This window comes from Candoia aspera, chromosome 8, assembly GCF_035149785.1.
Source record: "Candoia aspera isolate rCanAsp1 chromosome 8, rCanAsp1.hap2, whole genome shotgun sequence".
In the NCBI taxonomy this organism is placed as follows: domain Eukaryota; kingdom Metazoa; phylum Chordata; class Lepidosauria; order Squamata; family Boidae; genus Candoia; species Candoia aspera.
In genome coordinates this window covers 34,616,960-34,630,251 of record NC_086160.1, presented here as the reverse complement: position 1 = coordinate 34,630,251, position 13,292 = coordinate 34,616,960, and the positions used below count along the sequence as shown (strand labels likewise).

General features: G+C 35.0%; 1 protein-coding gene across 3 annotated transcripts in view; it reads left to right on the top strand.

Annotated features, from left to right (window-relative positions):
- GRIA2 (glutamate ionotropic receptor AMPA type subunit 2) overlaps nucleotides 1-13,292 on the top strand; it is a 78,689-nt gene that overhangs the window by 42,145 nt on the left and 23,252 nt on the right. For all 3 annotated transcript variants that reach the window (XM_063309820.1, XM_063309818.1, XM_063309821.1), the window contains exons 4-6: nucleotides 3,614-3,810; nucleotides 5,566-5,619; nucleotides 7,397-7,558. In XM_063309820.1, the coding sequence (XP_063165890.1) occupies nucleotides 3,614-3,810; nucleotides 5,566-5,619; nucleotides 7,397-7,558 (413 nt within the window). The remainder of the gene's footprint in view (nucleotides 1-3,613; nucleotides 3,811-5,565; nucleotides 5,620-7,396; nucleotides 7,559-13,292) is intronic.

Here is a 13,292-nt window from a genome sequence, read left to right as displayed (position 1 = left end):
TCATCCTTTTTGGGGCACTGAAGGAGGCAGCCTCAGACATATAGGACCTTCAACTGCTGAATCCCAAAGAAAAGGGATAGGGTAGTCTTGCCAGTCAACACAATGTAAACTGCAGTCTTAATATATTTCATGTAACAATTTTACATAGAATTATAGAATCTGATATTTGTGCATAAGCTTTTCAGATGGCATCTACTATAGTTGCAAAGTCTGTGAGATTTGTTAGTTATAATTCATAAGACATAATAGTTGCACTTGGTAGTTTATGAAGTTAGTTATTACCCTACATTCACTCTGTGTAAGTTTGTGCTTTACATAACTGTTTTTGTTTTTATAATAATAATAGATCTGTTTCTGACCATAACTAGTCTACTAGCTACATAACTAGCTGCATAACCAGAGTAGTAGCTATACAAGCACCGAATGACAAAGCAGAATACCTCATTAGCAAGTTAGATTTGCAGGGATTATAAAAGCATTGCAAACTAGTATTCCATTGCAATTGGCAATACACATAAAAAGTGTTTTATTCATATTTTATTTAAAATATGTTAATTAAAATCAGACTATTCTATGGTAGTTGTTTATGAATTCATAATTAAAATGAATTGATCAAGTACTTAAATATATATTATTAGTGTTATAATGTACTAATGTTTATGTAATATTTTCTTTGCCTTTTCAGCAAGAAAGATGAGGGGAAAAAGATAATTTCTGTAAGTGGTTGAAGAGACAAAGAGATTTAACCTGAATTAAATATGGTCTTTTTTGTTTATATTTATTCCATTCTTGTATTAATAACTTGTAATAAGTATTTTGTCAAAATTATAGGACCAACTGACTGAATATATATAACATCAAAATTTATTTATTTTTTAGGTGAGATTAACCAGTAGCCCATAAGTATATCCTGGTTTATTTGAACAGTCATTGCCCATTCTTGAGATAGGAACACATAGTGCAAGAAAATTCAGACTAGGCTTTAAGTTTATGCTGGACCACATGGAATCAGCTGAAATAGAGAACATGATGCAGAGATTCTTGCATTATAATAAGAAATTTGGAACATGCTTGGACTTAATGTCACAACAGCCAGATAATAACTTCATAACTATGGTACCAACAGCTTGGGACTCGTTCATTTTCAATTCTCATTTCAGAATATTCTGTCTCAGTTTCAGATTGCGATCATGCAAATAGTCTAGCACTCTGAAGACAATGCCCCAGTTATATCAACTGACTCAAATTGACAGCCATGTCATAACGCTGCAGCAGTTCAAAATGCATTAGCAAAATGTCTGTATTCTGAGGTAACCAGTTGTGCAGTGGATTGTGTCATGTAATCCTCTGAACATTTGGATAAGACATTAAGTGACAGCATGAAAGGCCTTGTCCTAAATTACTGCATTCTAAAGAAAATAAATATTAATCTGTTCCTTTTATGTAATTATGTAGATGGCAACCAAAAACCATAAAGCAACCATCTTAAATTGAGTTAGATTATTCAGCAATTTGGCTTTCTATTGGCTACACTGATGGCCAGTGGCTTTCCAAAGTTTCAGTTTCAGATGGGAATTTTCCCTAGCCCTCCCTAAACATGCTAGGTAATTTGCTTTTACAGGAATAGTATGGATAGGGTGCTTTAAAGCATGACTTCTGCCACATTTTTCTCCTCTGGGGAGCTAGGGGTGGAGAAAGCATAACTAGTTGGATATGGAAAGTGGTCAGTGCCTCTTTGCAGGAGAGGGTGTTGCCTGTAGTCTTGCAAGAGGCTGTTTTGAATCTTGTAGTTCTTGTTAACTATTGTCTAATTTCCAGCCTCTCTTTTGAGATAAGTTTGTTGAGAGGTTGGTGGGGAGCAGCTTCAAAGCAACCTAGAGGAATTGGATTATCTGGACCTTTTTTGGTCAGGATTTAATCCTGAGCATTGCAACAGTAGTAGTCATATTGCTTTGTCAGATAACTACTGACAACTTTTGTTGGGACCTGGATTGTAGTGCATTTCTTTGGGTCCTATAAGATTTCTTGGTGGCCTTTGAGAGTATCAGTCATGATATCCTTCTGGACTTGAGATTTAGAAATTGGAGGCACAGTTCTTTACTAGTTCTGCTCTTTTCTTAGTGACCGTTGCAGCTGGTAGTAGAGAGGGAAAAGTCAGCTTAGTTGTCTCTCTAAGGTGGTGTCCCATAGAGTTCAGTCCTCTCCACCCTGCTTTTTAACATCTACGTGAAGCTTCCAGGGAGTTAATTTGTCTTTTTAGGATATATCACTAGTATATAGATAGTACACAATTGAATATTGCCACTCCAGGCCCATCTGGGGATGTTGAAGTCACATCCCATTGTCTGAATGTGTTGGGACCTATATGAGATGAAAGAAGCTGAAGTTGAAGGCAGGCAAGCTGGGCTTTTTTGTTTGTTTCTGGTGTTTCTCTATCGGTGCCAAATGAGTCTCTCAAAGGAGAGGCATTACCTCTGAGGGACCAGATCCATGATTTGGGAGTTATCCTAAACTTATGGCTATTGCTGGATGGGCTGATGGAAGCTGTGGCCAGAAGAGCCATTACCCAGTGCCCAGTTGCAACTATACATGGAGTGGTACAACCTCATAGCAGTGAGTCACACCCTTCTCACTACTCATATGAGTTATTGCAATTGTATATGGTAAGGCACTGCCTTTGAAAACTACCTGGAAGCAGAATGCAACATGTATTTTTTCTGACATTCATCACACCTGTGCTCTAAAACCTGCACTGGTTAGCAATAGACTTCCAAGTGCAATTATACAAAGCCTTTTACAGCTGGGTGCCTAGATACTTATATGGCCACCTTCTCCAACTGGGATCACCACCTCTCTGATAAAAGAAATCCTAGGAGAACCTCTTTTTGGTTCCCTACTTTTGTGAGGTGAAAGGGGCAGAAGGCACACAGATGATACTTCAGAGTTATGTTGCCTATTTTGTGGAACTGTCTTCCGCTCAAGGGCTGGTTAAACCCCCCACATTGGCTGCCTTCCAGAAACAGGTTAAGACAAAGCTTTTCCAAAGAATATCTGAGTAATGCCATCTATTGTTTTGGTTGCTGGTATTGTTTTATTCTATTTTTATTACTAATATATTGATCTTTACCATTGACGTTTTAATTTGTATAGGTTTTCTATAGATATTTTTGAAATGTACACTGCTGTGAATCTGTTCTGAATTTGGCTATATACAGGTTTTACAAACAACATGAGTATTTGCATTATTGGCCTCCATGAGAAAAGCAGCTTTACTTCTTGCATTCCCAGCATGCAGGAGAAACAAACAGTTCAATAGCATTTAGTCATTGATTCAGCATATTATTTTCTCCTCCCAATAGCACAGAAGCTCTTCTTCCCCAAACTGATAATATCTATTCCAAAAGGAACCACTAATGAAAACCAATGGGTATATTTAAGGAGTTACCCCATCCCTGCACAGAAGTAATTGAGGTCCAAATAATTAATGGTCATGACTTCATTTTTTTTTAATGAATGCTAGTTTATGTAACTTGCGGGGTTATCCTAAAATATATATAAATTTCAGATTATGTAAGTAAGTTTAAGTCAATACTGAATTTTTCTGTATCACCAGGGCTGTCAACATTGCAAGCTGTACTGGACACTGCAGCTGAAAAGAAATGGCAAGTCACTGCTATAAATGTGGGGAATATTAACAATGATAGAAAAGATGAAACGTATCGCTCATTGTTCCAGGATTTGGAGATAAAAAAGGAAAGACGAGTAATTCTTGACTGTGAACGGGATAAGGTCAATGACATTGTAGATCAGGTTTGCTACTTTCTTTTTCAATATCTTGGTAAGCAACTGTGAAACTATTGTCAATAATCACTACTATTTATGTGCTTATTTACCAGCCTTGGCAACAAATTATGATTATGATATTTATTATTATTTCTCTACTTAAGTAACAAGAATATACTAACTGTGCTGCTGCATTACAAGACCAGCCCTATTATTTTTCAGAGTGATGACGCAAAGTTAGGCAAGTAAATGAGCAGGAACTGTTATATAATTTATTCCTGTTGAATTAGTGCCTCAGGGAGAGAGAAAACACTTCTAGGAGTTTCTCTCTAGGTGTCTGGCTTTGGGTATTAATATGCTTCGACTGGTACACTATCATTTGGAATGTATCTTTACAGGTAGTTCTCATTTAGCAACTGCCTCAGATAGCGACCATTTGCAAATACAATAGTAATAAACAGTAGTAAACGGTAGTAAACAAATCATTTCCCAGCCAATGCGCACACTTATGCCCACATTTTTGCACCTAACAACAATGCACGCTGGAGTGAGGGTAGTGCTGGTGTTGCTGCACGAGAGAACTTTATCTGAATGAGATGGCAGCAACCAGTGATCTTCACAGTGTCTCTCTCTCTCTTTCAGTTACATGGTTTGCTTAATGACTGTGTCACTTAGTGACCATTTTGCTGGAACCAATTATGGTTCCTAAACAAGGGCTACCTGTATTTTGCTATTTGAACATAGGCCATTTCTTATGCATTAAACAGAAATCTACCTGTTAAAAGAAGTCCAAATATATCATGTAAAAGTGTTGCATTAAGGCAGCTTGGATCTAGAGTATGCTTAGTACAAATGGATGGTATTTCTGTTTGGACAGAGTTCACATTTATTTATTTATTCATTCATTCAAATTTATTAGCTGCCCAACTCCAGTGGACTCTGGGCAGCAACAGGGATACAGAGGGAGAAGAATTGCTGGGGTTCCATGCATTCTGAGCTATATCTACAGCTTTAGCTCTATTGTGTTTTTAGGTGTCCATAAAATAAAAATTTCCAGAGATATATAGAAACAACTGGCCTTTGTGTTGTATTTGAATAGTAGAATATGTGTAAGGCCAGCAACCAGATGTTACAGCGTTACTTGGTCACCTAATAGACAGCTGTGCCATCCTCCATAGTTCTATACAGTTAGCTCAATTAGTCATGAGATCTAATGATTGTTTCACCATTCAACATAGGGAGAAAGGGCAGATAAAAAGATATTTTATCTTTTTATTCAAATTTGTTATAGCTGCCCAACTCTAAGAGACTCTGGACAGTGTACAAAACCAAAAAACTGTAAAAACAATTAAAACATAAAACCACACAGACAGCCACGACTAAAACAATCTTAAAGGCAGCACACCCACAGGCAATAGGGTGATCCTGTTGCTGATCCTGTAGCTGGTCTAAAATATTGCCAGCTTGTTGCTCAGTAGGAGGAGAAAGGGTCTTGCTGATCTATTGTTGGTAAGGTGTGAGAGTGTCAGAACTTCTGAAAATGAATACTGTATAAAGGTGAAATATTTTAGAGCTATTAAACCACTTGGACTGAAAACCATTTTCATGACATTTAAAAATAAAATCTATGTTTTTAATATACAGTGAAATCATCTACTGAAAAATTAAGGTATATTGTCAGGTAATTTTTCAACAATATAATCAGTTATGGTATTTCATTAAATGTGTTTTATTGTCTCTGTACCTTTTCCCAAGCAAATCAGTTATTTGGTTCACTTCTAGGTTATTACAATTGGCAAACATGTAAAAGGATATCACTACATCATTGCAAATTTGGTAAGTTTGTTTAATACTTGCCTGAACATGTAATATTTCCAAGATTAAAGTGTTTTTTTATGTATGGTTGTGCATGCAATATTTAATTAAAGGTCTGTAGTTCTCTGAAAAATTCTCATAGAATATTGGAAATATTTATTCCTGGTTCTTGCATTATTGTGTAAAATTATCAGCCTTTTCCTGCCAATGAATGCATTTCCCAGCTCTAATTATATATCCTCCCAGCTCAGATTATATAACCACACTTAGCTGCCATTCACTGTATCCCTATATTGTTACTATCCCATATGATTACCATATATGAGGAAAGTGGGACCAAATAAATTTTCTGTTGGCCTGAAGTATGACCTATACAAATTATATGTTATGTCTGCAAAGAGGTGTGTATATTTATCTGTTCTGTGAGTTGGCTGTTGATATTCCCAAGGTATGATAAAATATGTAGTTGATATGAACATTCTCCAAGTAATCCTAAAAACATTGTTTCAAATTAAATATAACTTTTATGTAAAACTTTAAATTATGGTGTACATGAAAGAAAAAGAAACAACCTTTTTAAGAAATTTGATCATACTGTATTTAGAGTCATGATCTTCCTTTTCTTCTTTTCTTTTCTGATATAAACAACAGAGCAGAAACATTTATTTAAATACTAACCACGCTTTATATATAAACTGTGATTAGTTTAAGTTATGGCTAATAAGCCAGGGCAAAGAATCACACAATGTTAATGAATACACTATTTATTGTCTTCTTTAAAGCAGTAGATTGTGGTTAAAGTGAAATAGCCTTGCACTATATTGAAATGAGTCCTCACTTGCTCTTTCCTTTCCATTGCATTTGAGTCAATCCCTCCTTTCAGAAACCTCTAGGTGCTACCAGATCCTTCAGCCTAAATCTAGAAACATAGATTATTAAAATGATGAACTAAATATAATAAATACTAATTTGAAGAAAATTTTGCTTTATATTTTAGATGTAAAAAATTAGTGAAAATAACCATTACGAATGAAGACCTGTGGTTATTAATACATAAAATGCATGAAATACAACTGTAGTGTATGCAGCTTATTTATAAATCAGGAAATTTCTTAACAGACATAGAAGTCCATTCCTAACCATAATGACTGTCAAAATGACAGCACATGCATCATGATGTCACAGGACAAATTCTGTCCTTTCATACCTGCATCATGACTTCATGCTCAAGTACATAAGGGGTGGAGTTTACATTACAAGTTGCAATGCACTGCCTGTCATTTGCTCCTCTCCTTGCCCCCCTCCTGTTTTTGGGGGGCACACAAAATACAGTATAGCTACCTTGTAAAGTATATCAGGCTGCTTATCTGAGAAAAGTTTTTAAAAACATGAACATATTGTCAGCCACAAGGAAAGGTAAAATTAATTCATATATACTATACCAATATGCAAATGTATGTGTGTGTACTTGCAACAAAGCAGATGGAAGATCTGGGGTCTAACTTCCAGGACTGAAATTTTGGGATATTCAGTTTATGTCATTTGGAACTTCTACATCCAAAACACACTGCCTAAAAGTCTTTCTAGCTCATAGATTCTGGAGCTCTGGTAAAGGTGTATGACAGGAGTTTCCTTAGAATATTTATATCTTGCATTCTCTTTTATCTGTTTATTCAAATTTGTTATAGGTGCCCAACTCCTATGGACTGTGGGTGACGTACAAAACCAAAAAATCCATTAAAACAGATAAAATATAAAACTCTGTTGTGCAACTGAAATGCATATTTTCTATGCCTAGGGATTTACTGATGGAGACTTATCAAAAATACAGTTTGGAGGGGCTAATGTGTCAGGATTTCAAATAGTGGACTATGACGATCCTTTGGTGTCAAAATTTATACAGCGTTGGTCAACACTGGAAGAAAAAGAATATCCTGGAGCTCACACTAGCACAATTAAGGTAGATGGTTTTCCTTTTATATATGGAACAGAGTATACTGATGGTTGTTTACACAGAAATGAATTCTAGAGAGCTGTTAAACAAAATCATATTGCTTTGAAGACCTAATAATGTTTTTGTGCATTGTTCTGCATAATGTCCCAATGTGTAAAATATTTGGTTGGCATATTTGAAGGATAAAAATAGTTCAGTAACTTTTTGTTGCAGAAAATAAAGTTCTGCAAAATAAAAACAATTATGTACCCAGTGAAAATCACAGATTAATGTGTTAGCTTTCCTGCTAATACTTGAAAGCAGATTCATCAGTTTCTGAAATAAGGAATTTATTTCTTCCCAAACAGGTGATTGATTCTGAATTTGCTAATTCATGCTTAGCTTTAGAAAGCTGGGAACAAAAGAACAGTACTAAGAATAATTTACAGGTTTTTAAATGAGGAAAGCTAGGCCATTATATGCCATATATGTAAGTAAAATTAAAGGATGGTAAAATATGGCATAAAGGATTCGACAATTTAAAGGGAAAAGAAAAGGAGTCAATATGTGATATCAAAATGATAAAATTTTGGTTAGTTTTACCCAGATGTTGTCTTGAACTGTGTGATTTTGCATATTTTCACGATAGCATCAATTTACTTCATACGACTGGCAGTATTGCTAGTAGTTTACAACATGAGGTTGTAATCTACCATAAGAACAATATTTCTTAAAAATGCATATGACTGCAAGAAATTATTAAACTACAGCTTCAAGATAAAACTTCTACAATTTTATTATAGCATCAATGAGACTCCTTTACCTATAGAAGTTATTGTCAAAATCTTGTCAGATATAATATTAATAAAACTTCAAAAGTCTGAAGTTGTTACGTATCATCTAAAATGTTGGAATAAACGTATGTAGTGTAGCTTTTTCAAAGACTCATGCCAGCTGTTACAGACTTCAGGAAATATAGATTGTGGGTCTCTTCTGGGCTGTGGTAACCTTATATTCTAGTCATAAACTTTTTGGAAAATAAGAAATAAAGCAGCAAAGTGACTGCTCTTTGAACTGTATGAATGACAAAGGATTTACAAAATGCTGCTCTGTTAGAAAAGTTTATGAGCCATCAAAAGGGGGACCCAAACCTCTTTTCTGCAAAGGGAAGTCTCATGATCCAGGGAAAGAAATTGCAGATGCTTTAAAGACTTGAGGATACTGTACAGTTCATGTTCATGCTGCTAGGCACTCAGAAGTATCATTTTAGAACTGAATCTGAAGCTCTGTTCAGGCCAGCTATGAGATATATGTAAGGTAGCATTCTTGTCACTGTGTTCTTTTTTTAAAAAATTCAAAGAATATCAAAGAATTCAACAGACACATAGAGGTAAACAACATTTACATACCATTCAAAAGAGACAATAGAAAAGCCAAAAGACCAATACACTCCCTTGCCAGCAATCAACACCCAGATATGCAAAGATTAACACTAGGATTAACACCAGATGAACCATCAAACAGCACAATACACCCTAATCAAGGCACTATTAACTCAGTTAACTATTAATTGAGAACAAGGCCCACTCCCTCTTTGCACTGAAGATGTTGCCTAGTTTGGCAATGAAATGTCTGCAAGAAAACAACAAGGCTCAGAGAGCACCAAGGACTTCAAAGAATATTATAAGCAAATAGTTAATTTCTTCAGCATCTTCTTTGGAAATAGGTTAACAAAGTGTCAGAGAAGACATCAAACTTTTGCTTCTTTGCCCTTTCATGATTGTTCCTTTGTCTCTTATGAGGATAAGAATGCTCACCTTGTTGTGCTCACTCTTGAGCAGCTCTGGAAACATGTGCAAACAAGAGCTCTCTTTAATTATTTATTGGTTAAACTCGTACCTTACTGCAATCCAACAACTCTTGGGAGTTTACTGGATATATATTTAAAACATCCATGGATGTTGAAAATTGGCAGTAAATTTGGTGATGTGATTTCCCAATGTTTTTCCATGTGAAGTTCTCACCCTTTAGATAAATGTAGCATATCTGAAATTGCCTCAGATAAAAAATGGAAAAAAATAGATCCATCTTGTATGATGTTATGACATCCTTGCTCCACTCCCAGCGTCTGAAAAAACAAAATAATAAGAACATGGTCCCACATTTCTACCAAATATTAATTCCTAAGTAGCCACAGCTCAGGAACAGAAAAATCAGACATACTTAGGTCCAACAATTACACTAATAAAAAAAGAAGGAAGGATATGAAACTGGGAGATTGGGAAGAAAAGGTAGGAAATATGTATTAGAGTTAAAATAGGACCTAGCAGTTTCCAGGGAAGATGTAAACATACAAAAACTACTTAATATATCTCGAAGGGAGATTTTGCAGGTGCCCTGTTGAACAATGTATCTTGTGGTGTTGGTCAAGTGGAGGACATTATTTATTATGTCATCCACTACCCCATTTACAATGATATTAGGGCCCAATTATGGATGGTAGATGAACTGAAGGGCTCAGACTTGAACAGTTAAACTATCTTGCAGATGTATTTCCAACTGTTAGCAGTCAGGTTGTTACTTTTGCTCTTCTGTCACTTGAACTTGGAAAGAAATACTTAAGTTCTTAGTTATAGTTCTGCTTTTATCTTATTTTAACTTTCTTACATCTAATACTCTTTTTATTACTTCATTTTATAATTTTACTATTTTACTGTTTTTTATTTTATTATTTTATTTTATTTTATTTTATTTTATTTTATTTTTTATTTTATTTTATTTTATTTTATTTTATTTTATTTTATTTTATTTTATTTTATTTTATTTTATTTTATTTTATTTTTTATTTTATTTTTGGTATGCTATATATTATGACCAGTGCTTGCAACAATAAACTTACTTACTTATACTTGACTTGAAGACTACCAAGTGCTCTGCCAAGTATCTGTTAATTCTTAAAGGAGGGAGAAAGAAACCACAAATTTAAACTGCAAGGTTATAAAAGTAATATGCAACTACTCAGTGACTGAGGAGTATAAACCATTATGTATAGCTTCATTTGAGTCCACAGTAAAGATTGTAATCTATCTAAACCATGTTTCTGAATCTCTTGCCAAATTTATCTGAAGTGTGTAATCATGAAATGTCAGAAGCCTCCCCATATTGATGAGTTTTGGTTGAGTCATGGCAGTATGAATAAGCTCTTTTCAGTGCTCTAGATTAGGGGTTTTCAAACTTTTTCAGGCCATGGAGCCTGTTAGTTAAAAAAAAATTAATAATTCCAGAATCCTTGATCAAGAGGCAAAGCACTACTAATAGAAAGCTGTCATGAAAGCAAAAATTAAACTGTAAAATAATATGCATGTACTGAGGGGTATATATCTAGAATGGGTATGGCAATTTGATATTATGAGACTGGAGAAATATGCAGGAAAATCACTATTGTGATGTCACTTAGAAGAATTGATTACTTAGGAATGATAATGGCATGGATTTTTTTTTTCCATTGTGAATGCCTGGCTGAAACCATTTAAGCACTCCTCTTCTTCCTACCTGGGAAAATGTTGGCTTTTGTGTGCATGTTAAAGTAAGAAGACAGAAGATTTGAGTGGTGATGACAAAAGGCAGCTTGTACCTCCGTCACAGATCACTTCCAAACACTAGAGATGGCATACAGCCAATGAGGATATAGCTAGCTTTGAGGCAGGAAGTGGATATGATTACTAATGTGCCTTTGAGACCAAAGGAGGTTCCTTGTGCTTAGATCTTATGGAACGCATTCAAGAGGTTCCTTGTGCTTAGATCTTATGGAACGCATTTCAGTTCACATGGAACCCAGTTTGAAAAACCCTTCTCTAGATAGTCAAGATCAGTTTCTTCAACCATTGGCCTTGTTGAATGGGACATGTAGTCCCAACATACCCTGATGACTCCAGTTTGGGGAAGACTGCTCTAGATTTTGTTATTTTTGTCAGGACTTAAGAACTTTCCTTTCCTTACCAAGCCAGCCAGCTTATATCACAATAGCAGTAAAGGTGGCTTAGATGAAGTCTCATCAAACTCATGGTTATAGATGGAAAAAGAGCTGGTCTTCAGTGATTTCTGTTTGAAGGTTGAGCCTTATTTTATGTGGCCCTTGGACAGATTTCAAAAGCTTTGTGCATTGGTGTGCGTGGGTGTCTGTGTGTGTGTGTGAGAGAGAGAGGGGGGGGGGAGAGAGAAAGAGAAGTATGGTCCTGCCAGTTCTAAGTTTGGCTTCTGGTTCCATCTATCTTGTTTTCAGTCCTTATTATACAAGGATAAAATATTATCTTAATGCTTAACTTTGTCTAAAGGTCAGAGCATAGGACAAAAATCCTACTACTTTGTAATTAGTATTACATGACATGTGCCTCATAAACTATTTTATATTTGCCTCAAGTCTGCCATTATTCAGGATATGTATAAATGATCAGAGTAGCAGCAGGAGAAATTGCCTCTCTCAGTGGTGTGCTCTGACATAATTTAGTTACTGACTAGCTCTGAATGGGCAGTGCTAAATCATTTGAAAAACTGATTAAATTTGGAGAATTTTGATTTATATTCCCTATATGATCAATGAATATGTGATCAAGAGAAAAGAGCAGATGGTGAGAAATGCTTCTAAACATATCTCTCTATTCCATAATAATACCAGTTTTGATTGCTTTTCTGGAAAGAAATGGAACCCAAGTTCATGTATATGAAAGAATTCTTAAGATAAATATGGTGGATCCAAGGATCAAAGGACCCATCTTGAGGCAATTATGCTTGTGACTACTGTTCAAGGGTTATTAGCAAAAGCAACATTTGTTCTAATAAATATCTAGAGCAAGGAAAATAATAAATAATAAGCAAAAGCAGTTAAAAAGGGACAAAACAAAAGGAAATCTAAATAAATCTAATTTGCCCCAGCATCATGCTCTGTATCTTTCTGTATTTGTAAACTGTATCCTTACAGTTGTTTCCACCATGATTGCTTTTTGTTCTTTGAACTTCACCTTTCTCTTTATGAGGATCTCTACAACTCCATATAGCTACAACTTTCTCAGTATTTATTCATTTACTTATTTACTGAGGCTTATATGCCGCTCCAAATGTACATGACTCTGAGTGGCTTACAATCTTCTTTCATATATTTGTTCTGTGATTCAGTCCTGATTCATTCTCTTTATAAGACCAAACCCTCAAAATATTTCTTTTCCACTCGTTACTCACTTTTATATTGAATCCATGTCCATTCAGGACTCATTTATTTTGTTACCTTAAATCTTGGTTTTAACACGTGTCTTAAGTACAGTAACCCATTCCCATTGCATTCAATTTATTTTTCTGTTTCTCCTAATGTATTCAACTCTCACTTCTATACTGAAAAGTAGACAGAAACACAATCTTATACACAACCTTCTTGCTTCTTTTGATGAATATTTATTCCTCCCAACAGATAACATACTATACATTATACTTCTACCACAATTTGTATGTCTTAAAATTTATCCATCGATTTTCTGATCTTTACTAAGTATGCTTCCAGAGTATATAAACCTTCTTGCTTTAGTTTCCACCATTTACAGTATATATAACTTGCAATCGTTCACTCCCTTTTCCTGTCAGATATCATTACTTTTGCCTTAAAAACTTTAATCTTCAGATCCATACCCCTCATTGCATCCTGTAATCTAGCTAACATTCACTGCAAATTGTTTGTATTCTTATCCAGCACTATAAAATCATCTGCAGGCAA